Consider the following 24694-nt stretch of genomic DNA (forward strand, 5'->3'; position numbering starts at 1 on the left):
CTCGGCTAACAATGTGATGTGGCTTGGAGATGGAAGGACATGGAAGAGAAGCCTCTGCTTGTACCACACTCCTCGAGCGCGGCTAACGACGTTAGACTCATGATCCTCGTCGCGGGTGTTTGCACCTGAGACTTGATAAGCGGACAATGGGATGCATATCCATTCGAATCATTGATACCAACCCATGTGAATGGCCTTTCGGCTGTTTGCGCACTGTTGGTTGGACTGCTCGTTGGGCGGTATGCAGGAGGCCGACAGAGGGACCAACCTCGCAGCAAACAAACGGCCTGCGCTGTTCAGGCAACCAGACTTGTAGCTGCATCTCCCCGAATTAGTTCTAACAAAGTGTACAGGACTAAATCTTAGGCTCCAATGTGCAATGTGACAACTCGCATTGCGTATACCTGGGAACCTGATGCAAAGACACCATGGTCGCCGATTGCTGCGCGAGAGCCAATCTGCGATGACGAGGCTGCCTACAGGCGCATCCATTGGCTACCGACCGGTTTGCAGAAAAAGAAATAGCAAACAAGTGTTTCTTGGCGAGGTCTCGACCGAAGAGCCAATACAGACCACCTGGTGTTTGGCATGTCACTGAACGAAACAGCGTGCAGTGTTGGAGTGTGGTTGACGCAGGAGGCCATCACGCGGAGTCGGGCCAGCTGCCAACCGCTGCCAGGATGCAAACGGTCCGCCAAACTGTTTGCCAGCCGGCAGACGGCTGGCAGCCTCGAGGCGCGTCCCAGATTTCTCTCTGTTTACACGCGAGCGGAATTGTGCATCTCGCCTCCTTTCCATCTTCTTCTTTTCTCACCCCGTGGTTGTGGACTGTCTTCCTACTTCCACCCTCCACCCCTCCACTCCACCTCTTCACACAACCCACTTGCAATAAGTTGATCAACCCTCAAGACCTATGAGACGAATAGTCACACTCAATACACCATATAGTTCTCATCGGTACGAGAGCCTTGCGACTGTCTGCCTCCATCTTTGACACGCTGAACCGGAACCGCTTCCCTCCCGTCGGATAGAGGCTACCAACTCTCTGCCAGTGTCTGATTCAGCTGAACTGCTTTTCGAGAACTACAACTGCTTCCTTTCGATCTTTCTTGTCATATCTGTCGTTTTGTTACCTTCTTGCTTTCTCTGCCCTAATTCTTCATCGACTTTGTATTCTGTTTTGCAACTTGAGTGGCATCATGGCGACCCCAGCTGCACCCCACAAGCATACGGATCTGTCTGCCAACGAGGCACTCTACAACCACCTCGTTTTGCCCCCTCAACTACCTCACCGCGAAGACCCGAATCTTGCCGAAATCGAGAATGCACTCATAGATCGCGTTTTGGGAGCTATCAGGAGCCTACGAGACATTCCCGACAATAAGAGTTCGGGACCGACCTGGGCTGCTGTTAGTCGCAGCATTCAGGCTACCAAAAACATCCATTTCGGCGGACGGGTTGATCGCTCTGTTCTCGCAAGGGAGTTGAACAGCCTTGGAGAATTCGACTTCCTCGTGGTCTACGTTCACTGCCAGAACTGCGCTTTGTACATTCGGCGCTCAAGGGAGTAAGTTCTGACAGCTCTGAACCAACCGTATCATCACTAACTTTAGATAGTCCTGTTCTTGGACCATCCGTCATTATCGAGGCTTTCGAAGCCTCCGCCCGAAACGAGGATATCCTCGCTGCCGAGAACGCTCTCCAGTGGGACTTCCCTGGATGCGCCGTTGCCATCTCCATGGAGACCTTTTTCGACGATGGCTTCATTAACAATTTTTCGTCATTTATTGAAAATGCATCTCGCGAATCCATCAAAGATTTTGCTGCACACACGTTCAAGGCTGGTGCCACCATCTTCGAGTATCGCAATACTCCTGAGCCTGCCTTGGTCAGTTCCATGTTGATGGGGATTCTTGAATCCAACGGCCGTCGATTCGCACCCACGCTGCTACAAAAGAAGATCCGAGACGATGTGTGCTGGAAGAATGCAAAGAGCCCTTGGAGGCGCTTGCCGTACTGGCTTGTCTTGCGTGTGGCAATCGCGCGTTTCCTCTCTGCTCGGATGGGTGGTGAAATTGGTCGTGCTGAGTACAAATTCTTCGTCCTGCAGGTTCTTGCCGAGTTCCTCTTCAGCTTTCAGGGCTCAGAGACCAGCATTGAGCGTATGGATTACCTCAAAAAGAAGATTTGTCGGCGGATTGTCAAACTCGAGGCCGACAAGGATCGTGCATGGAGTCCCAGCACCCTGATTCGCATTGAGTACCTCTTTATTAGATCGGAACCATACCTCAGGAAAGCCGTAAACTTCGCATCGGAATTCATCGAGGCATCCTGGAAACGTCAGAAGCTGAATATGCAGAAGCAAATTCCCAACCTCCCACGCCAGGCATCCCCGACGGATTTGCGCCTTGACTTGCACGTCAGTGGCCAGCACCTTCAGGATATTATGGCTGGGTGGGCTAAGCCCCGAAAACGTGAGACTGAACTTGTCAATATGAGTGTGGATGAGGCCGCAAAAAAGCACCTCAACGCATTCGCTGCACTTCATTTCGAGTTGGTCGAAAGCGAAATGGCCTCCAAGCAGTTTTGCCTCGAGCCACCGTCATCGTCAGCCCGCGAACAGCGAAAAGTCATCGGTCAAGCTTCCCAAAGAATCCACGGCTATTTGGAACAGGCTACCAAGTTGTACCGGAACAATCCCCAGCTGATGAGTACTGCGATTCTCAACCTCATGGACCTTTGGGTCAGGATGGACAAGGATGCCTGCGGTCTTTACCCACTGTTGCGAGAATATCATCCCGTGTTCCTCCCCAACATGCTGGATGTTTTACTGGCTTCGAATTTCGACGATATGGAACGCGTGCAGAAAATCCAGCTCTACCTCCAGGCCAGAATCGCGGCATGTGAAAAATCCGCCCCGGACATCTTTGGGGATCCAGTTTGGGGATCATTTGGCCACAGATTCTACGAAGAGTCTCCGGAGTCCGCCCTGTTGAAAGACCTTCATGGAGAGATTGAGCACCAAGCTGAGAAAATGCGAATCGCAAAGGAGAAAGAATGGAAGATCAAGTCCGAAGAGTACGCCGCCCTCTCAAAGAGAATTGAGGACGCGGCTTGTCTCTACATAGTCGATGAAAACAACCCACTTGGTCGCGGAATTCACTCCAAGAGTTGCAATCGCTGCCACATGATGCACCAACTGACGAGGATGCATATCAGAGCGTACGAGCATCCACTCCCATCAGATCCAGTGGTCGCTAAGGCTGTTGTTTTTGAGCTGGCGTGCCCGGGGCCGTTTGCCACCTACCGAGATACAACTTGGCGATTGATTGGCACATTGGCGATTCCCTTTTTCAAGGACGACACCAAACCCAGGTGTTTCATCAGAGACTATGAGCAGCTCAGCGACTTTGCCAACGAGATCACGATGAGTTGTTCCTTGGCATCCAAGACAAAACCATGTAAGATTCCCTCTCCATTGGGGTGGAACCGAACTAACCAAAAGCTTACAGTCTTGACCACGCACTATTCATCTTTGTGCTTCCCAGTTGAATGGGAAAGTCCAAATGGAAAAGATGGCGTTTGCCGTCCAAATGGCCTGAGATTAACCTTCTTCGATGATGAAACGAAAACTTGGCCTAGCGACCGGAGCCCACGCCCGACGTTTCTGTCCCACGTCAAGCTGCAGATACCCAACTCTTCTCCATTCTCGAAGCTACTTCAAGACTCGGCTTTCGTCGACAATGTCCATGGGCCATCTTCATACGAGATCGCTTCGACAGCATCAAAGTGCCCTTCGGGTATTAGTGCTCACGAGTACCTCGCCTTCCAGACAATTGCCTCTGGAAAGTCTCGTCGATGGCCATCCATCTTGACGGAACTCGGCTCAGCCAATCTCAACTTCTCGAATGAGGCTACCATGCTGCTACTTGCCCACTTGACTGCTCAATGCGGTCCTCGTGGAGATGAGCAAGACCCATTTCGATTAGTTCACGCCACTTTTCGAGATGGATTGTTTTGCGAAAAGCTCATCGAGCAGCTGGCGCACCGTCTGGACACTTTGTCCGCAAATTGGAGAGAGACGTATCTCATGGAGACTGTTATCTCACTGAGCCTACGAATTGCCGATCTTTCTATGGCCGCAAATATGAACAGCATCGTTCGGGCAGCGCTGGCTTTGCTGGCTCGGGCTAGATCTATTTGTGTTCGGTGGTTCAAAATCCTCCGTGCGGAAACGTTCAAGGTCACAGACTCCGAGACGGCTCAGCGTTTCCAGCAGTACGCTTTGTGGGCAGGCTTGTTGTGTAAACAAACCTTCGCACTCCATGCTATTCGGGGTTTGGAGCTCGATGATGCTTCCATGGAATCATTTATCCAAGGGAGTATTATGGTACAAGACAGCTTGGTCGTCGAGCTGAAATCGTTGCCTATAACTCTGCAACATGCTGTCATTCGGGACATGAGATTGTCATACACTCTTTGCCAAAGTATCACCAGTGCGATTTTGTCGAGGCCCGATGTGTTTGGGTCTTCTCTGAAGGAAATGTGGCCTGAAGAGGAACAGTGTGCGAGAAGGTTTTCTCACATCACGCTTGAGGCACGGGACTGGATTTCATGCCGTGCAATAGCAACCGAGGACACAAATGCGCAAAGTGTTTTGTATAACTGTGTTGAGGGCGTGCTGCTTGTTGATGGATCTCCCATGGGGGTAAGTTCGTCTATCGCGAGTGTTACCGCTTGAACTCAACTTGGAAAGGTACTTGCTGACTCCTTAAAGAAACTCCCCAAAGACCGCAGGAAATGCCTCATTTTGAATGAGCTTTTTGGAGACCAGGTACTTCTCACGTACCCGTCGGACCGCCCACGAATGCAATACGGTAACTCTCCCCGCTCCACCCAATTGATTGTGCACCGACACTAATATTCTACTATAGCTCTTTGTGTGAAGCCCAAAGACTACCAGGTTCATGTTGGATTTTCGCCTTCTGGAAATATGGTTATCAGAGCGTTTCAGCAGCCCTACTCGCTTCAGCTAATCCCAAGGGAGACGTTTCGGAATGGCGGGAACTGGGACTTACCAGGACCGTTGCTTGATGACTGCTTCCATTGGCTGTAAGACACATATCTACTCCAGATCAACAGTTGAATTCTTACGTTAACACCATTTAGAAATCTCAGAAACGGAGAGGTGATGATCACGAAGCGCCAGAGTCCGTGGCCAAATCGGAACTTCAGAGGGTATAGACTGAAGCTGCGAGATGGGACATGCACCCGGATGCGCTATCACGGGAACCAAACAATTTACGACAAAGTTGTAAACCCCTACAGCCCTCTCTTCACTAGGGCCACTCGGATTCTTGACTCATTCGAGTATCGTCAGCAAATCATGGTTGTACAGCCTGGGGGAGGTAGACACCTTCAGATCGAGTTGCCGCGACTTCAAATTTTATTCCACGTCAACAACCAACTGTCACTGCAATCTCCCCAGCTTCAGTGCGAGATCGATCGCAACCAAGATGCCGGCACTTGGTATGGCTTGCAAAGCAAACTTGTCTTGCGAAGCATTTCAAACCCCATGCATCGGTCTGTCCTTGTCCCACTCGGGAAGCTTGCCGTTGCAAAGTCAGACGAATGTCATGTCGCTGTCCGAATTGACCCTAACGGCTCATACGGAAGATACGCAATCAACGAAACCTTGGGAAGAGTGGACTGTGCTGCTGAACCAGTATTAGTTTACACCAAGGCCTTGCTTCACGCATGCACATCTTTCGTTCTTCCCGACCCTCTTACCGGTCGAACAGGAACTGAGGAGGCGATCGAGTGGTTGAAGTCAGGCATATCGCAGCCATGGGCTCCTCTATCCCAAATGCCAATGGAAATTTTGGAACGGATTTCTCGACTCACTCCCCGACGTGAATACTACCCTCGAGACCTACGTTTCATGCGAACAGATCACTGGATTGAAACGCTGCCGGTGACTGTTCAAAGCTCGGCCCTGAGACCAATTGTGGAGCATATTCTAGAGGTCTCCAAAGGACTCGCGGCGTTCTCGGAACAGACTGTTCAGCACAAAGTACTGCCGTCATCAGGTGACGCCCATTTGCACAATCGGGCGCTCCTTCGACATCAAGCTTTTGAAAGATACGTCGGAGATGCAAGCGACCGCCCGTTGCCTGCCGTGAGCATCTACCATCCACGCGACCGGCCGTCGCATACAAATACCAGGCACCGAAATGTACTGGAAATCGTCCACTTGATCCGTACATGGCCTCGAAGTTTGGAAACAACAGAGAACCTGGTTCAACGTCTTGCAGCTCAGAACCTGGTCGGTGGCTTTGGCTCAGCCTTTAAGAAAGGCTCTTTGAGCGACCGTCTCAAAGTGGACATTGTCCAGAATTGGGGTTCTCTTGTCAAATTTGCTCAAAAGACCTCTGGTCGATATAACCTTATGTTTTTGCTGGCGCCAATAGCATTCCGCATCGACGCCGAGTTACCGCTCCTTCGTACTCTGGTCGCTTTTGCCGTCTTTAAGGAACTTCGGCATACGGAAACGCCTGGGTGGAAAGAATACAATAATTTCCAGCCCGATCAAGTACCCCAACTGGATCATATCCTCCAGGTGCTCAAGCGCTTCGCAACACCAGCTCCCGAAGACGATACGGCTGGGCTGCGAGAGTTTGCGAGCGCAAAGCAGCAACGAAAATGGCAATCTGAGCGATCAAAACACGAACGAATGGCGGAAGATGACTGCAAATTCTTTGCAAAATTTCTTTTGGAACAGTGGCCATGTCTGGAGCCAAGCATTCGCGGGCTTGATCGTTCTGTGTTGATTGACCTCCCCTCAGCGCTGGAGGCAGTCCGCCCGGAATGGAGACGCCTCTACATGAACATGGATTTGACGAAGCATTTGCGGGGGGTCCAAAAGATCTTGGATCGACGAACATCCAAGGTTGCATACGAACTTCCTGCAACAGTTTTATCCGAGGAAATCTATCCCCCGAGGCTCCGTGGGAAAGAAATACTTGACCTGAAGCAACTGCTATTGAAGCCTCTGATCCCTCCACCTGTCTCGCGTCCCTTTGAGAAGCCTGCGAATCAGCCATTCATGAACCATCCATTCGTATCTCAGGATGAATTCGTAAAACAGGGCATGAAGCAACTTGTTTGGCCAGCAAATACGAACCTTACTTCCGCGAGGCGACAGGTCGGGTATCGCCATGCTTCAACAGGCAAAAAGTATGCTTCTACACCTTTGCCAACCCCTGACGACATCAACAGGTCAACTTTGGAGTTGGAGATGATTTCTAAGCCTTTGGAGAACTCAAGCTCTGCTCAACGACGCCGGTACGCAGAGGACCTTCAGAAAAGTCTGGTAGCATTTAGGCGCCTTAATCCTTCAGCGGACGCAACCAGCGAGCTAGTTCGTACAAGGGAATCATCGATTGTTGCAGTCTCTCGAAGTCTTAACGGCTCTTTCGCGAAGATCTGCTATGCTCTCAACGCCGTGAGCCAAAATTGTTCTGTGAGACGGATCGAGTGGCTTAAGGCAGGAGGCCTTTGGCCAGTCGTGACGAAAGGCTCACTCCTTGGACAACTAAGTTCCATCTCCTCCCAAGACCTCTTTGGAAGTGGCTTTCGAAAGGAGTTGATCAATTTGGGCGTGATTGTCACAGCCCTTCAGCGGGAAATCCGTCTTCATGACCTTGCCCTGAAGAACGCCACGGGACAATACTACGAGGAGGAGGCGAACAAAGGCCATTCCAACTGGAATCCGGATGATCACCCTGACTGGTTGTTGTTGGAGATTGAATCTAACCTGATGATCCGGCCCGTTCAGATCGATGTTGCTTTGGCAACAATCTCTCCCGAGTCAGGGTCGAATTCAGTTCTTCAGATGAACATGGGACAAGGTATGTCCCAGTCATTCAGTTTTAGAGGACATTTAGCTCTCTGCCCTGCGTTCTATTTGAAGGTTTCATAAGTGATGGCAATAAGCTGACAATTATTTCAGGCAAAACCTCTTGCATCATTCCGATGGTTGCTGCTGCTCTTGCCGACAAAACAAGACTCGTGCGAGTTATTGTTCCAAAGGCATTGCTCCAGCAGACTTCCCAATTGCTCCAATCCAGGCTCGGTGGCATACTTGGGCGTCAAATTCGACACGTTCCCTTCTCTCGAAGGACGTCAACGACAAACGAGTCCATCAAAGCTTACCTGGGAATCCACAAGGACATGATGAATTCGGCGGGGATAATGATCTGCCAACCTGATCATACGATGTCCTTTATGCTCAGCGGATGCCAGCGTCTTGTTGATGATCAAATCCAGCACGCTCGACCAATGATAAATGTCCAGAACTGGCTCACCAGGGTCTCGAGAGATATTCTCGATGAGTCTGACTACACTTTGGCGGTACGAACTCAGCTGATCTATCCATCTGGCTCGCAGATGACTGTTGACGGCCATCCCGATCGATGGCTCGTTGCCGAAGCAGTTTTACGACTCGTTGATGCACATGTGTCAGAACTCTGTTTCGCTTTCCCACACTCCATCAGCATAATTAGAAGGATGAGGTCAGGGTTTCCACTGATTTACTTCCTTCGACCTGACGTTGAGGATGAGTTGATTCGACGAGTGACGGCTGATATTTGCCGAGGCTTGGGTGGTATTCTTCCGATGTCCATCCACGCGATGCCACAAGCGGACAGAGTGGCCATCAAAGATTTCATCTCTGCCGCCAGACCCCGAAACTCTAGTTTCAATCGAATCCAAAAGCTCTGCCCTGATCGGCCCAATCTTCGACAGACAATCTATCTCCTCCGTGGACTCCTTGTCAGTCGAATATTGATGACAACCTTGAGGAAGAGATGGAACGTGGAGTACGGCCTCCACCCAAACCGCGACCCGATTGCAGTTCCTTTTCATGCAAAAGGTGTCCCGAGTGAGCAGTCTGAATGGGGTCATCCTGACGTTGCAATCCTACTCACATGCTTGGCTTTTTACTACGACGGTGTCAACTTGGCTCAGCTCAAACAGTGCCTTGAGCACATTCTCAAATCGGATGACCCGTCGGCAGAGTACGACAAATGGGCAACGAGCATCTACAATTACCCATCTTCCCTCCGAGCCTGGAATTCCATCAACGTGGATGACGAAGTTCAGCTGGTGGAGATTTGGAAGAACGCCAGATACAATGGAGTGGTGATTGACTATTTCTTGAACAACTTTGTTTTCCCTAGACACGCCAAACAATTCAAGGTCAAATTACAATCCAATGCCTGGGACATTCCATTGTTCCAGGTGGCTGACGAACCCAACAACCCCAAGAAGCCAACGACCAAGCCATTGACCACAGGCTTCAGTGGCACCAACGACAATAGAACCATGCTGCCTCTGAACATCGAGCAGCAAGATCTGCCAAGTTTGCTGCACACAAGCGCTGAAGTTTTGACATACCTTCTGCACCCACGCAATCGCCAATGTGTCCTGCCTCATCAGTTGAAGAGAAACAGGTTTACAGGAAGAGCATCGGAGATTGATCTACTTCATGGGTTGAAGGAGAGATCAATTCGCGTCTTGATCGACGCAGGCGCTCAGATTCTTGAAATGAACAACGCTACCCTGGCTGAAGAGTGGCTGAAGATCGATGGAGGTGCTCTTGCAGCCATGTTCTTTGACGAAGGAAACAAGCCTTGGATTGTTAACAAGCAAGGAAGAAGAACGCCCCTCCTCGCGTCACCATTTGCGGACGATCTGGGGTCATGCTTGGTATACCTGGACGAGGTAAGTTCCTTTTTGCAACTGTCTGAAACTCGAAGCTGAAATTTCTCTAGGCTCACACCCGTGGCACTGATCTCAAAATCCCGCCACATGCTCGGGGAGCTCTCACACTTGGCCTTGGTCAAACAAAGGATCATACAGTTCAAGGTTAGTTGAGATGTCTTTTTCACTTGTTCTAAATTAACAAAAGCTCGCTCAGCTGCCATGCGTCTACGTCAGCTTGGAACAACTCAATCAGTGACGTTCTTTGTTCCTCCCGAGGTCCATCAGGGTATCGCAGATTTACAAGGGAAAACTATTCACGACCCAGTAGACTCTAGTGATGTGTAAGACTAGTGTGTCATGGCTTAAGGAACTGACTAACATGAACACAGTATCGAATGGCTCCTTGACAACACCTGCGAAAGTATTGAACAACTGCAACCATTGTTCTACTCTCAGGGAGTCGACTACTGCCGGCGTATGCAGGCTTCATTGGACAACCCCATGTTCTTGACGATCAAGCCACAGCGGGAGAAGTACGTTGCTACAATCAAGCAAGATGAACAGCAGACGCTACAGCAGTTGTACGACCCAAAACCGAAGGCGCGCACACTCGCACCAAAGGAATCGACAAACGGACATCTCAAGGGGTTCATGAAAGACCTCAACTCCCGACGAAAGAGATTTCATGATAATGGACGAGCGGTCCACTCCTCCGCGCTACAGCAAGTCGAACAGGAGCGAGAGGTCGCATTTGAGGTGGAATCGGTGAGACAGGTGAAGAAGCCGTACCATTACGCAGCGCATTCATTCCCGGGGCTTCATCCCGACCTGGAGATCTTTGCGCGAACAGGGCGAATGCCAGCGGACGCTCATTACTTCACCCATGTGTTTTCATCCCTGTCCAAGACAGGGCTTGGTCGCAAGTTCAGAGTCTCGCGGAACGCCACAGAGTCGAAGCTGTTTGTGACGGGCGAGTTTGAAAAGACGATCAAGCAGAAGCTTGATAATGCAATGGACAACTTTTTGGTAAGCTATCTTATGCAATGGTGTGGATGTAGCGAACTAACGGGAGACACAGCGGCCGGTGAACTGGCTACTTTGGAGCCCCATCGCGGAGACGGCTATCGTCATCATTCCTGAAGAGGCAGATGCCCTCATCCCCATGTTGCGGGATCCGGATATCGCATTTAAGACGTACCTCCTCACTTATGCTGCGCCGATTACCCGCAAGATGCTGCAGTTCAACGACTTGACCTACTACAGCGTCCCACCACTTCCCAAGGAATGGGTCGCTCCAAAGTGGCTTCGCGTTGAGCTTGGTGTTTTCGCCGGCCGTCTCTACTTCGAATGGAGCGAGTACAAGCACATGTGCGAGCTTCTTGGTATTCAAGAAGGTGTTGTGGAAAACGAGGACCTGGATGTTGTGATGGCGATGGACGGCGCCGGCGACGAGGTGGTGCCAGAGGGTGGCCTGCGATCGACACCTACGGTTCAGGTGGACGAGATCAAGTTTGCCAGCAGGCCCTTGACCTTCATGCAAGAATGGCTTGCGGTCCGCCGTCGTGGCCAGGACTTCGCACACAGCCCGATGGGATTCGTCAGCCAAGGCAAGCCTCTTCAGTCCGAACATCCCTTCTTTACCCAAACCGAGCAGGAGACTCCAGACGAGAGAGACTTGGTGCTTGCTCCAGTCACCCATAAGCCCGGCACCGATTCCCCGAGTTACGCGGATGACGATGACTACCATGGTGTGGATGACATGGGCGCCAATACGGCCGGGGACAGCGATGCATGCGACGATAACATTGTGTACGACGAGTCGGAATATGGCAGCAGCAGAAGTCGCTCCGCGGGTGAGTCTAGCAGCGGATCAGAGTAGTTGTGGAGCGGGATATATTGTGACGAATATTCTGTGTTGGACTTGGGTCATCTTGGAAGGGCAGAGAGAACATTTGGCAGTGTCTTATGCACTCAGCCTGTTCTGCATATGACCAAAATGTTGATTGGGAAGGAATTGGGTTTGGTTATTTGTGTCTTTGGTTGGCTAATTTTTGTTTGAGTATGGTATGAAAGAAAAAAACTTGTATGATTGTGTAACGTGTTGGTGTTCCACTTCGATTGGTTCTTGATATGACAAGCCACGACAAGGCCATGGTGAATGCAGTCTTGGTAGGAACAAGTGGTGAACTTTGGGAGTCTCGTATCATCAAGGGTAATTGCTAAAGAGTTGCAAGAATTATCATCTAGGTGGCGAGGCGTAAGTTGAAAAGACCTGCGGCGATAGGCCGCGATGAAGATCCGAGCTTACTCCATCATGGCTCTTGCTGAAGGGTCCAGGAGCCCTTATCCACCTTCCGTCAAGTCAATAGCACTCCTTCCAGAGATGTAAATTGCACGCCATGTTCATGTGCTGTGCAATCCTGCCGTGATGGCCCTTACACCTGTGTTTTCTTTCTCGACCTCATTCAAGGCATCGTCACATCTTCATTGGCAGTAATAGACCCAAACACCTATTTGGAGGTTTCTATAGTTATCATTCCCGATCGTACGAGGTTGTCATTCTACTATTATCATGGTCAAGATGCTCCTCGCTCTACTAAGCGGCATCATCGCTGCATCCACCACAGTGAAGGCCGCCGACACGACGCCGTTCAACTGGAAATCCATCACTCCCACCGCCGACTTACAGTACCGCAACTGCTACGGTAAGTACAAATGCGCTCGTCTCCAGCTGCCTCTCGACTGGCTCAATACCACGGACAAACGCACCGTTGCAATCGCCATGACGAAGCTCCCCGCCACCGTGTCTGACAACGACGCATCCTTCGGCGGCTCCGTCTTCACGAACCCCGGGGGGCCTGGCATCCCTGGCATCCCATTTATGCTCGCTAGAGCGAATCAGTTGCGCACTATGATTGACAACAACCGCCACTACGAAATCGTCTCGTTTGACCCGCGCGGAATCGGCTTCAGCACGCCGCAGTCGCAGTGCTTCCAGAGCGCGCTCGCCCGTGACTCTATGGCGCTGCAGCTTCGAGGAGCCGGAAGTTTAGACCAGGGGAACCACGCCCTTCGGTATAATCACGCCATCAGGGAATCATACGCCGACCTTTGCCAGGAGTCTGACGAGGAGCATGGCGAAATCATGGGCTATGCTGGGACCGCATCGGTGGCCCGCGACATGGTCGCCATGGTGGACAAGATCGATGAGCTACGCAGGAAGACATCCAAGCGAGAGGAAGTCACTGAGAGGGGTGAGAAGACCAAACCAGATCTCCCTAGGCTCCAGTACATTGGATTCTCGTACGGAACTATCCTCGGGAACTACTTCGCGTCCATGTTCCCCGGCCGTGTTGGTCGGATGGTCCTCGATGGTGTTTCCAACTCATACGATTACTCCAAAGGTCCTGTAAGTGTGTCATCCATATGCCTCTCAGTCCTTCACAAATTGCAAACACTATTTCTAACACACTACTAGGGTTGGCTTACTAGCCTCGTTGACACGGACAAGATCTACTACAACTTCTTCAAGGGCTGCTACACCGTCGGGTCTCTCGTCTGCGTCCTCCGAAAGCCGTACGACACCTGTCCTGGCGATATCAAGACCCGCGTTGAATCCTACATCGCCCGCCTTGACAAGTCGCCCTTGGCCCTCCAGTATGAAAACGCCCCCTTCATCCTCAGTGGCAGCGATGTCCGCTCCATCATCGCCCTCGCCCTGTACGACCCTGTCGCACTCTTCCCTACTCTTGCCTACGGGCTTGCCGAAGGCATCGCTGGCAACCCGACACCTCTCGTCGCTGCCGTGGTCAACAACGGAGCCTTTCCTTCACTCAGCGACGACTGCAATGCGACCACCGCCAATAAGGCCGTTGGCCCAGGTGAGGAGGCAGGTTTCGCCGTTATTTGCGGCGACGGGGACGATGTTACGTCCAAGGATCTCGCCTGGTGGAAGTCGTATGTCGGCCAGCAGGTCTCCAGCTCTCGCATCCTGGGGCCGCACTGGTCTGGCATCCGCTTTGCTTGCTCGAGCTGGCGCTTCCGAGCCAATTGGCGTTTCCAAGGGCCCTTCACCACGCCTCCCGCCAACAAGAAGGGAGTAACAGGCGTCCCTACGGCGCCTCTCCTCTTCATGTCCAATCGTCTCGACCCCGTCACGCCCCTGAGTGCCGCCATCGCCATGCGTGTCGGTCACCCGGGCTCCGGATTAGTAGTCCAAGAGACCATGGGACATACAGTGGCGGGCATGTATGCCAGTTCGTGTGTGGACAACATCCTCGCCGACTACTTCGAGTTTGGCACCGTCCCTCCCAAGGTAGCATACTGCCAACCTGCCCGCAAACCCTGGGATATTGGTTCCAGCACCAGCAGCAAGTCGAAGCGCAGTGTTGGAGCCATTACGAAAGTCCCCTCGAGCCTTTGAACATGGCGACCACTGCGCAGGACATGAAGAAGATTAACCACTCCGGAGGACTTGGGAACCGAACTAGATTGATATCAATAAAGTCCATATCTCAGCTCCTCATCAAAATTCTCTATTATCAATGAGTAAGCCTGTAGGTCTCCAACCTAAATGCCGGGGCCACCACAAAAGAAAAACACGTTCGCGATCCTCACTCAGCCTGACCAACACAATAGAAACGCAAAAAGGAAAGTCCCGAAGAACCAATAGTACTGCGTAATCTGGGAATCGAACCCAGGGCTCCCCGACGCTGCTCGAATGGCAACGGAGAATTTTACCACTAAACCAATTACGCTTGTTGATGTCGGGAGGGTCAACAATAATCCCTCAAGTAGTGTGGAGATTTAGCGATGGTGTTGCAACCAGCCCCGCACCCTCCCCTGTGCGCAGATCGATCTTCACCAGCCCACGAATATATAATGGGCATTCTGCTTCCTCAAAAAGATGTATTATTTGCTACAATTGATCCATGTGCTTCATATGTGGTGCTCAAGTCTTCATCCGTCACTGTTTTACCTCCGAGACGCCGACTTGCACTGTGGTGGAGATCGGCGACTGCGCAGCAGTGTTGCAGGGCTAATAAATAAAACAGCATTATCATTGGCTTGAATCGATATTAAATTTCCATTTCTAAGCTGATGTATTGAATGCATCAATCAATGACCATCTGCTTGAACTAGACACTCAACTTTATCGCATGGACCCCACCAAAACACCAAGCTGCCCGCCATCACTTGAACCTCTTATCGGACGCACCACGAGAGACCAGGTTGGGCCAGTGCAATTTATCATGCTGATTACTTGGGCAAGCAAGGGCTATTTGTTGATACCTGACATGAAGACTCCGCCTCCACCTAATTGCCTCTGAATTAAACCCACGTCCCAGTATCAGTCATTACACCAGCCGTCCAAGAAATCCACGTAAATGGTGTCAGTGAATACAGAGCAAATCTTCTCCCAAAGCGTTTCGCCAAATCCCATCAACGTTTTGAGACATCCCATCAAGAGACATCCTTCAGTTCATCGACTCCCACACCAACGCATCGTCTAGACGCTCAAACCCAGATCGGCTCCACCCCCAAATTCCAAATCGCAGTGCAGACTCAACAGTCTCTCGCTTGGCACTGAGGTGCGGTGAATTAGAGCGACAGGCCTCCGCGACGCAACTGTTGTCGGTCCAGCCGACACGGAAGTCATCGCCCCACCAGGTTCGCAACTCCAGCCCAACACGGACGGTGATCAACACCGATGAGAGATCCTTGTACCCCTCCAGTTCAATGGGAGTCAGCTCGTAGCCGCCCTCGAGGAACGTGGAGCAAGCAGGAACTTGCTTGACCTCAGACCAAGCGATGGACTCCTCGCTGGAAGAAGTGTCGTTGTAGCGGTAAGCGGAAATCTCAAACTCGCACCACTCCTCGTTGCCTTGGGTCTCGCATCCCACCCTTGCACCGAAGAAATCAAATCTGAAGCATGGGCTAGGGGAATGAGGGCCCATGCCAATCTCAGCGACATCTCCAGATCCACCAGTGGTGGTGTTTGTCAGGGAAGGGGGGACAAACTCCACAAGTTGGCCACCAGAAGATGGGATGTATGGTTGGACACTTTGCGAGGATGGTGGTACAACGTGAAATCCTTCGGAGAACCAAATAGCCTCGAGAGGATTGAAGAGTGGCCCGGGCATAGATGCGTCGAACTGTAAAGAGTTAGAGCGTGCCTAGATGTAGCAAAGCGGATAACTTACATCAATTGTTGTGTTTCCAATTCGACCGCCGATTGAACACATGGTTGGGGCGCCAGAAGTGGCAGATGATGTGACGCTCAGAGTAGAAAAGGTGTCCGCAGTTGTCATGGTAGACGACAGGGTCGAGGAACTCGAGTTGGTCCACGCCGAAAATGATGGTTCAGAGCTATTCAACAGTCAGTCAAGTTCAAGGTGATCATTTCGCTACACCAACCTGTCTTGTCGCCGAACGACTCGTCTACCGGCCGGTGAGCCAGCGGGGACGGTGATGGTGGCCATGGTGGTGAGAGGAAACTTGATCGTATAAGTGGTCGTAGGCTCCTCGATAACGTTGGTCCAAATGCTGGTCTGAAGGTTGGATGCTTGTGGCCAAAGAGTGATCTCACTGGGAACGGGGCCGTATCCAACATCGGAGATAGGTACACCATTTCCCAATGGATCAGAGGAAAGAGGAGGCTCGGCGGTACCGCCAGAGAGAATTGGACCACCAGTGGAGTCGACAACCTGGGTCATTGTAGAGGTGAGTGTACCAGTGACAGTGCCAGAGACAAATGTACCCTGTGCATCGGCACTGCTTCCGCCAACAATGGGAGACAGCGATGCAGCGCCATACTCGCTAAGGCTAGGATAGGCAGTCGACAGGGGATTGGAATCACCGCTCGAAATGAAGGGTCCAGAAGGAGGTGGCGCGGGGATCCCAGAAACAGTGCCTTGGGGAGCTCCAGTAGGAAGGCCAAGGTCAGATGCGGAAGTCAAGACAACGGTCTGAACAACAGGAGTGGGTTGGCCATCTGGCCCAACGACGACAGCTGTTGTGAGAACTGTGAACTGTCCCGCAGCGGCGTCAGATGTGAACGACAGAGGAATGCTGGTGATGGTGTTCTGAGGGGAACCAGGGGGGAAACCAAAGCTTGTTCCAGTTGGCAAGGCACTCTCTGTAGGTACAACCCAAGTGGAGTCAACAACAGTTGGAAGGCCGTCTGTGCCGATGACAGTGTAAGTCACACAAGTAGTGACGCCGCCTCCCACGCCAGAGTCCCCTGGGGGTGGGAGTTCTGGGGATCCGGTGATCTGACCTGGAATGCCAGTTGGAAGGCCAGGTGGGAAGGCATCGGTGACGAAGGAAGGGACGCCGGGCAGAGAGCCCTGGGTGTCAACGGCACCTGGGATCACCCAAGTCGAATCAACAACAGTAGGAAGACCATCTGATCCAATGACGGTATAGCTTGTGCAGGTCGTGACGGCAACACCTGCTCCTGGGGCACCGGAGCCAGCAGGGCCAAGAGTCGAAGGAAATCCAGTAACAGCAGGAGGGATGCCATTTGGTAGAGCGCTAGACGCCTCAGAGGGGATGCCAGGGGTTCCAGGGAATGGGGCGAGAGTGTTGACAGGTCCCGGAATAACCCAAGTTGAGTCCACAACAGTGGGAAGGCCATCTGTGCCAATGATAGTGTAGCTTGTGCAGGTGGTAATAGGAGCGTCGCCTCCTTGGTTGCTTGACACTGTGGGGATTCCACCAGGGATGCCGCCGGGGGTACCATTGGGATCAGAAGATGGGATGCCAGGGGGTTGTGTGAGGATGGAAACTGGTGTGGGGTTGGGGACAACCCAGGTCGATTGAACGACAGTTGGGAGGCCATCGGTGCCAATAACAGTGTAACTTGTACTGGTTGTGAGGCCAGAGTCACCTGAGCTGCCTTGGGGATCACCAGTGACAGGAAGACCATCAGATCCCTGTGTAATGGCAGTAACTGGGAGTTGAGCTGAGGCACCTGTAGCAGGAATGCTTGCTGGGATCACCCAAGTCGAGTCAACAACAGTTGGAAGGCCATCGGACCCCATGATGGTAACCTCCACACAGGTTGTGATGCTGTTGGCAGAGTCATCGCCTGGGAAAGGGAATCCAGAGCCATCAGAAGGTGCTTGAGGGACACTACCGCCTGGTGCGCCAGTGATGACAGGTGGGGGAAGTGGTAGGCCAGTTGAAATGCCTTGTGGCCCTTGGTCATTGCCTGTTGGGAAGATGCCCGAAGAGGCAGATGAAGGCAAACCAGGAACTCCAGGAAAACCGTTGCCACCGTTGATGATAGTTGGAAGTCCATCCATACCTGTGATTGTGAATACAGGAACACCGCTCCCGCCGTTGACGATGGTTGGAAATCCATCCACACCTGTGATTGTGACTGCAGGAGCACTGCCTCCACCGTTGATGATAGTTGGCAGTCCATCTGCACCTGTGACTGTGACTCCGGCTCCGGGAACGCCACTTCCGCCATTGATGATGGTTGGAAGCCCATCGATGCCTGTGATGGTGAATGTAGGAACACCGCCTCCGCCATTGATGATAGTTGGCAGTCCATCCGCACCTGTGATGGTGGCTGCAGGAACACCGCTCCCGCCGTTGATGATGGTTGGGAGCCCATCTGCGCCTGTGATGGTGACCCAAGTGGTGGGCATTGGTCCATTACCAACAGTTCCGGGGGCATTGGTAAACCAAGGAGTGACTCCAGCTGGAGCTTGAGCGCCGCCTTGAGTGGAAACGGGAAGGCTGTCACTGAGTTGCTGGCCGGAATCTCCAGATGGGTTGGAAGGGGGAATGATAGGAGTACCTCCTGGTGATCCAGGGCCAGTTGCTTGTGTGCTTGCGCCAAGGCCGCCTGTGAGGCTGTCAGATGAGTCTGTGGGGAAGCCACCAGAGCCATCGCTGGAATACTCAGGTGCAGTGTCGGGGGTAGGGATAGGAGGGAAGGAGGAATCCGAGCCATCGCTTGACCCAGGGCCATCACCTGGAGTAGTGCCATCACCTGGAGTAGTGCCATCGCTAGGAGTAGTGCCATCGCTAGGAGTAGTGCCATCGCTAGGAATGGTGCCATCGCCAGGAGTGGTGTCATCGCCAGGGGCATTGCCATCACTGGTACCGCTGCCGTCACTAGGATTGGTGCCGTCGTCAGAGGCGTTGTCATCGACAGCACCAGTGTCATCGCTGCCAGGGTCTGCTCCGTCACCAGTGCCAGTTCCATCGTCAAGGCCACCTTCGTCATCAGGTGAGCCCCAGATGTCAATGGTCAGAGTGGTAAAGGGCGAAACAGCAGGGCTTGCTGGATTGGCAGTGAAAGAAGGAGGTTGAGTAGGAACAGGAGATTGAGTCGCAGTCTGGTCAGGGTTGGAATCATTTGGGAAAGAATCATCTGGAGAACCATCTGAAGAGCCATCTTGAGATCCACCTCCAGGACCATCTGGAAAGCCATCTGAAGTTCCATCTGAGTTTGTGGGATAGACAGTGACAATGACAGTCGTTGTTTCGGTGGCGCAGGTGGGGAAACTGGGAATAGAAGCTCCAGGGGCACCAGAAACTCCGTCAGGATAGGGAAGACTGCCGGGAACGATAACAGAACCGTCACCGGGAATGCCACTGGGGACCCCACCAGCAGGGAGAACAGTAGGAGCACCGCCGGGGTAAGGTAGACTGCCGGGGACAACAGGAGGAGCACCGTTGGGATAAGGGAGACTGCCAGGAACAACAGGAGGAACACCGTTAGGATAAGGGAGGCTGCCAGGAACAATGACTGAACCATCACCGGGGATGCTGCCAGCAGGAACAACAGATCCAACAGGGATGACACCGCCAGGGGTGACACTTCCAGGAATGCTGCCGTCTGGGATGACAGGTCCGATAGGAGGGATACCGCCAGGGACAGTTCCGGGGATGCTGCCTGGGATGCTTCCGGGAACAGTTCCGGGAACAGGGAAGGTTCCGGGTGAGCCATTCGAGTTGACAGGAGGAACGTTGCCGGTAGCATCACTTGGGACGCCATTGGGACTGCCTCCAGGAGGGCTATCTCATATTAGCACGAAGTCGGAGTGTGAGGGAGTTGGTATACTCACCCGTAGTCCGCGGCTTGGGCACTGGAGTGACCCAAAAGCCCGGTGGCCACGATGGCCCCGAGAGACGCGGAGATGCGCATCTGAGGCGAGGAGCCTTCTTCCAGAGGAGATTTGAAAAGCTGGAGAAGGGATTGGGGACAACAGTCGGGATGAGAGATGGCGAGCTGCTTGAAAGACAGAAAGACAACAGACGATTGAAGTGTGAACGAGTGGACCAGGAGACACGAAGTCACCAGAGGTGAAGAGATGGAGAGGGACGAGAAAGGGAACGAGGTCTCGTGTGTCGAGGGAGAACGAAGGTGGAGGAGAGAGGTTGGAGAAGTGGGAATGGAACGTGGGAGAAGAGTCTTTGTGGGTGGTGGGTGGTGCGAAAGGGGGGAAGGTCGCGTGCCCTACTCGGTTTATGGCGAGGAAGGAGTGCTCCTTCCCTTTCGGCAACTGTTGGGGATAAGGCGTTGGGGCGAGTGATTGCCTCAGGTTTTGGGCTTGGGTGTAAGGACGGAGCCGTGATGTCAACCGGCAACAGCTGTACACAGACTGACAGGTGCGGAGTATTCACAGGTGCAAGAATGCGAGCTCCGAGAGCAGCCAGTAGATGTGCATCATCGAGGAATTCATAGTAGATATTGAGATTATTTTTAATTAAGAGACTCTGCAACCTCTAGTCTTTGTCTCCAGATGTCGTGAACATTCCTCTTGGTGTTGGTTGATTCCACTCGGAGCCAACTGCGAGACAACGACATGGGGCAACTGCTTCCTTCCACTACAGCGGACACCCAGGGAAATTAATTCGCCACGCCTCAACTACACGCTCAACTTGCCTATGTTGCGATTGGCTCTTGGCTAAGGGCCGAAGAGCCTTGTAGCACCACCCCAGAATCCTCCTTCTCTCTCTGAGCCAGCCAGGAGACCTGGACAAAAGCCTCAGGCAGGGGCGGTTCAGCCAGGCCAGGTTTCACAGTGTTCAAATGCATGAACGAAGCGAGCAGCGTGAAGGTTGGAGAGCAACACAAAGAGTGATAAGTGAGGCGCAGATAGCATCAGATTTGGCGTGCAGTTATCCAATCACCTGCGTCATACGACGTGGTCCGTATATGGAGGTGGTGCAGACGAGTCCTCTCGGCTTATGAGACCATCCACAGCTCTCCTTCTGTCCTCCTCCTCCATCCGCGCCGCCCACATGGCTGCACCCGCCGTTGTAGTCAAGAGGAAAAAGAGCGACAGGATGGGAATCAGCTCCAGGATCATGGCGACGGTGCCAAACCAGACGTACTCCCACGCACGATCCCTCAGTTCCTTCTTTTCCTGGTCCTTAGATAGGCCCTTAATGTCAAACCACCGATAATGAGCCAGTTTACCCAGTCTCGCTCCCGTGATGATGATGAATGCCAGTGTCCCGACGTAGGGTACCAGGTTGAGAGGCAGGAAAACGATGAGCTCGACGATCTGAATGATACTCCATGGTGTGTACACGGCAGAGGTCGTTGGCTTTCCAAGCATTTTGACGGAATTGGGGGCGTCAAGGAACAGAATTCGATGCGGAGAGATGAGGTCAGTCAACGAGTAGTTGATGAGAGTTGCCTGCACGAGGATTAGCAGGTCAGATATCGCGCATACTTGTAACAAGTGAGACTCACATCAAACACATCTACTCTACACTCATCCACAAAGAAGCCCTCGAAAAGACCCTGGATGACGATGAGGCCCTCTCCCAAAACCAGCACCACGGCGTTGACCCAAGCACCCCAGCCGTGGAAAATGGCTAGGAATGCATACTGAGGCAGAAAAGCAAAGGTGAAGAGCACAAAGTAAACCAAGAAAGATATGAGAGACAGTGGCAGCATGCGTCCAACAAAGAGGGGCCACAACTCGCGATGGCGCAAGAAATACCAGATGCCACGGATGGGATAGGACGCGGCGATGCTGGCTCGTTTGAGGTAGAGGATTGGCCGGTGGACCGGACGCAACAGAGCCTCAATCCGTGTGGGATACGGCGGATTGGATACACCGTTTTGAGGCATGATGGAATTCTCACACGCTGTTGCAGAAAATAATCAGAGCTCCAGGCATCACCAGTGGGAGCTGTGGTGTTTAGAACCCAGCCTCCCATTACGTCACCGATCGGAGAAACCGGCCGAGTCGTTCCGGGTTCCGCACAGACCACGTGCTGGTTGCGCAACCTCCAGGAGCCTGACCTTTGAGATGAAATCAGCCCTACGAAATTATGGCAAGGTGTAGGGTAGGATAAGCCATTCAGTGGTTCATTCATGATTTGTCTGTCCAAAGTATAGTTATTCCTCCTCGTGTTAGCTACTGGTGCATGAGGTCGCGCAGTAAATGAGATTTATTTCTTGACCAATAATGAAGATTGTGTTGATCTGGTAGGCGGGGTCAATTACAAGCCACGCCCTTCGTCATGCGTCACAATCGAAACTTATCTTACCCTCAGCTGCGACATTGAACTACAAGCATCTAAACGACACTAACATCACTGCATCTTCCTTTCTAGATTTCAATATCCTTAACAAGAGCTGATTTCACTTGGATGTGAGCGTTATGAGCAAAACCACCCAACTCTATCATTCCAAACTCACAGTGTCCAGCGATCCCGCGAACACAGCCAATATGAACCCGAAAATCCAGTGCCAGTGCGGCAAAATCCTCCTTTACGCGTCTCGACCGGAACCTATTGACGTCTACTGTTGCCACTGTCTAGAGTGTCAGAAACAGTCCTCTTCTGCTTTTGGCACTTCAGCTATTTTTCCCGCAGAGGGAATGTGGCCGCTTCCAGAAGACATGCGCTCCAGACTGGGGCTCTGGGTCCGCCCCACAGAGGCGGGCAACACGCTTGAGTGTTACTTTTGCAAGGAATGCGGCGTGCGAATTCTGCATAGAAGCATTTTGCCGGACGGGACGCCCAAGCCTACGCTGAGCATCAAAGGAGGTTGCTTGGAAGGACTGAGCTGGGAGGGTGCGAAGCATATCTACACACGATCAGCCAAGGTTCCTATTCCCGAGGGAGGTGATCCGGGGTCGCCAAATTTTTGATGTGGACCTGGAACTGGATGGGATGCATAAGTATAGCTGTGTTGAATTGAACGCATTGCTTGATGCCATCGCCGCCATTGGCTGATCACTGAATACCCCCATCATGATGCTCTCCGATCCAGAGGCGCCACTTGTCCAAGATCTGACATAAAAATAGCTAAATAAGTTTCTAGATTGGCCCAGGACCAAAGAAACAATGGCTATGAACAATCCCTGCCCAGAAACGATCGGTTGTGGGGGCCATCGGGAATCCGGACCCTGTCGGAGCTATTGAACTCCATAAAGCCGATGCCGTGGGCCCATCTCCGACCGAAACCCAACATCGCCGTTCCGAGACCCACGTCAGCCACAGCCGCAATCTTGACGCTTTCTATTTTGAGGAGACTTAGTTGCAATTTTGCTACGCTGGCCAATTCTATTGTCGATGCCTGGTGAACGTGATCCTGAGAATGAGGTGGACTTCTCGGGATTCTCACTTTCCAAGTCAACGGGGCCTTGAGTATATATAACTGCCAAGTCCAAATTGTATCAATTGTTTCTGATATTGTTATCAACATAATTTCAACTTATCCACCTTCTTCCACTGAAAACCGCCACCATGTCGTCGACCCGAACACAGATGTTCCCTCCGTCGCCTACTTTTACGGAGGATTCTTTGCCCTCCCTATCTTCCCGAGTCTATATCATCACCGGTGCAACTTCTGGAGTCGGTTTTGAACTCGCCAAGATCCTCTACTCCAAGTCCGCAGTCGTCTATCTTGCTGCCCGAAACGGCTCGAGGATTACGTCATCAATCCAAGCCATCAAAGAATTGTTCCCCCAATCCACTGGCCGTCTGGAGGCCCTGGAGGTCGATCTATCTGATTTGCAGAGCATTGCACCAGCGGTAGAGCGCTTCAAGGGAAAGGAGACTAGACTCGATGGTCTGGTGCTGAATGCAGGAGTAATGACTCCACCAGATGGGAGCAAGTCCAAGCAGGGACATGAGCTCCAAATGGGAACAAATTGTCTGGGGGGTTATACTCTGCTGCGCCTGTTGGGGGACGCGCTTATAAGCACTGCGAGTCTTGCGGAAAAAGCCAGTGTGCGAGTCGTGTGGCTGGCGAGTACCATGATGGGGATCCCCGAAGCCGGTGGCATTGTCTGGGACGAGGCAAAGAACGAGCCAAAGGTTGTGAAGAGCCAAATGGAAAATTACATGATGACCAAGGTCGGAAATATTCTCTTGTCGCATGACGCAGCAATGCGACTAGGGACCCATGGAGTCATCTCTGTGGTGAGTGTTTCTTAGGACGATCTCAGGGACGCGAGCTAATAGACACCCAGTCGGTCAATCCAGGATTCCTCAAGACAGAACTTCAACGACATCTCCCAGCTCCAGCTGCCTTCGTCATGGTGAGAATCATACAGCGACCTAAATTTCACAATGCTAATTGATTGCAGGGTATGGTGTTCAAACCAGCCAAGTTTGGAGCGTACAGTGAATTGTTCGGATTACTGTCCCCAGAGATCACATCTGAAAAGAATGGCTCCTTCATCATCCCTTGGGGTCGCTTCGGGCGTCTCCCATGCGGCATTCAATCTGCGTTGAAGACCAAGGAGCAGGGGGGCACTGGTGTGGCTCAGCGCTTCGTCGACTTTTGCGAGCGAGAAACTACGGCATACAAATGATGGAGAGACGAAACCACGGAGGGCTTTATGATGACTAATGCCCGGCTATAGAATTGCGTTCATTTGTAGACTACCCATCCTATTTTCATGTCATTTTCTGTATACCAAGACGAGGCGTAATT

General features: G+C 52.2%; 6 protein-coding genes and 1 non-coding gene across 7 annotated transcripts; 4 read left to right on the plus strand and 3 right to left on the minus strand.

The window, feature by feature from the left end:
• Nucleotides 1-1199: 1199 nt before the first annotated feature.
• Nucleotides 1200-11829, plus strand: BGZ61DRAFT_521495 (uncharacterized protein; the record flags this gene model as incomplete). Its single annotated transcript, XM_046252493.1, has 10 exons — nucleotides 1200-1567; nucleotides 1618-4708; nucleotides 4778-4877; nucleotides 4935-5112; nucleotides 5170-7910; nucleotides 8012-9783; nucleotides 9834-9927; nucleotides 9980-10106; nucleotides 10155-10791; nucleotides 10844-11829. 10 exons carry the CDS (start codon nucleotides 1200-1202, stop codon nucleotides 11642-11644), a joined length of 9909 nt encoding a protein of 3302 aa, XP_046098858.1. The 3' UTR covers nucleotides 11645-11829.
• A 508-nt stretch (nucleotides 11830-12337) lies between these two features.
• Nucleotides 12338-14523, plus strand: BGZ61DRAFT_556535 (TAP-like protein-domain-containing protein; the record flags this gene model as incomplete). The annotated part of the gene is made up of 2 exons (XM_046255657.1): nucleotides 12338-13174; nucleotides 13244-14523. The coding sequence occupies 2 exons, from the start codon at nucleotides 12338-12340 to the stop codon at nucleotides 14186-14188; spliced, it is 1782 nt and encodes a 593-aa protein (XP_046098859.1). The 3' UTR covers nucleotides 14189-14523.
• Nucleotides 14441-14522, minus strand: BGZ61DRAFT_t184. The gene has a single exon. It is a non-coding gene; the product is annotated as a tRNA-Gly (tRNA).
• Nucleotides 14524-15022: 499 nt separating the features above from the next.
• Nucleotides 15023-19933, minus strand: BGZ61DRAFT_398699 (uncharacterized protein; the record flags this gene model as incomplete). Its single annotated transcript, XM_046243001.1, has 7 exons — nucleotides 15023-15920; nucleotides 15969-16134; nucleotides 16183-18025; nucleotides 18359-18772; nucleotides 18881-19156; nucleotides 19202-19605; nucleotides 19854-19933. 7 exons carry the CDS (start codon nucleotides 19931-19933, stop codon nucleotides 15243-15245), a joined length of 3861 nt encoding a protein of 1286 aa, XP_046098860.1. The 3' UTR covers nucleotides 15023-15242.
• A 525-nt stretch (nucleotides 19934-20458) lies between these two features.
• On the minus strand, nucleotides 20459-21930 carry BGZ61DRAFT_459477 (uncharacterized protein). The gene is made up of 2 exons (XM_046246918.1): nucleotides 21491-21930; nucleotides 20459-21434 (listed from the first exon to the last, which is right to left on the minus strand). The coding sequence occupies exons 1-2, from the start codon at nucleotides 21872-21874 to the stop codon at nucleotides 20928-20930; spliced, it is 891 nt and encodes a 296-aa protein (XP_046098861.1). The 5' UTR covers nucleotides 21875-21930; the 3' UTR covers nucleotides 20459-20927.
• Nucleotides 21931-22272: 342 nt separating this feature from the next.
• BGZ61DRAFT_459478 (Mss4-like protein) lies at nucleotides 22273-23101 on the plus strand. The gene is made up of 2 exons (XM_046246919.1): nucleotides 22273-22400; nucleotides 22457-23101. The coding sequence occupies exon 2, from the start codon at nucleotides 22479-22481 to the stop codon at nucleotides 22899-22901; it is 423 nt and encodes a 140-aa protein (XP_046098862.1). The 5' UTR covers nucleotides 22273-22400; nucleotides 22457-22478; the 3' UTR covers nucleotides 22902-23101.
• Nucleotides 23102-23395: 294 nt separating this feature from the next.
• BGZ61DRAFT_428525 (uncharacterized protein) lies at nucleotides 23396-24572 on the plus strand (the record flags this gene model as incomplete). Its single annotated transcript, XM_046243755.1, has 3 exons — nucleotides 23396-24177; nucleotides 24228-24296; nucleotides 24345-24572. The coding sequence occupies exons 1-3, from the start codon at nucleotides 23500-23502 to the stop codon at nucleotides 24570-24572; spliced, it is 975 nt and encodes a 324-aa protein (XP_046098863.1). The 5' UTR covers nucleotides 23396-23499.
• Nucleotides 24573-24694: the final 122 nt, after the last annotated feature.

The sequence above is a fragment of the Ilyonectria robusta genome, assembly GCF_021365365.1.
Source record: "Ilyonectria robusta strain PMI_751 chromosome Unknown BGZ61scaffold_23, whole genome shotgun sequence".
NCBI lineage: Eukaryota > Fungi > Ascomycota > Sordariomycetes > Hypocreales > Nectriaceae > Ilyonectria > Ilyonectria robusta.

Excerpts from the sequence above, each read along its gene's own strand:
- BGZ61DRAFT_459478 (XM_046246919.1), top strand. The coding sequence starts at position 22,479 with ATGAACCCGAAAATCCAGTGCCAGTGCGGCAAAATCCTCCTTTACGCG.
- BGZ61DRAFT_459477 (XM_046246918.1), bottom strand. The coding sequence starts at position 21,874 with ATGCCTCAAAACGGTGTATCCAATCCGCCGTATCCCACACGGATTGAG. Across the intron at positions 21,435-21,490 it reads GTAGAGTAGATGTGTTTGAT|GCAACTCTCATCAACTACTC; the intron begins GTGAGTCTCACT and ends ATCCTCGTGCAG.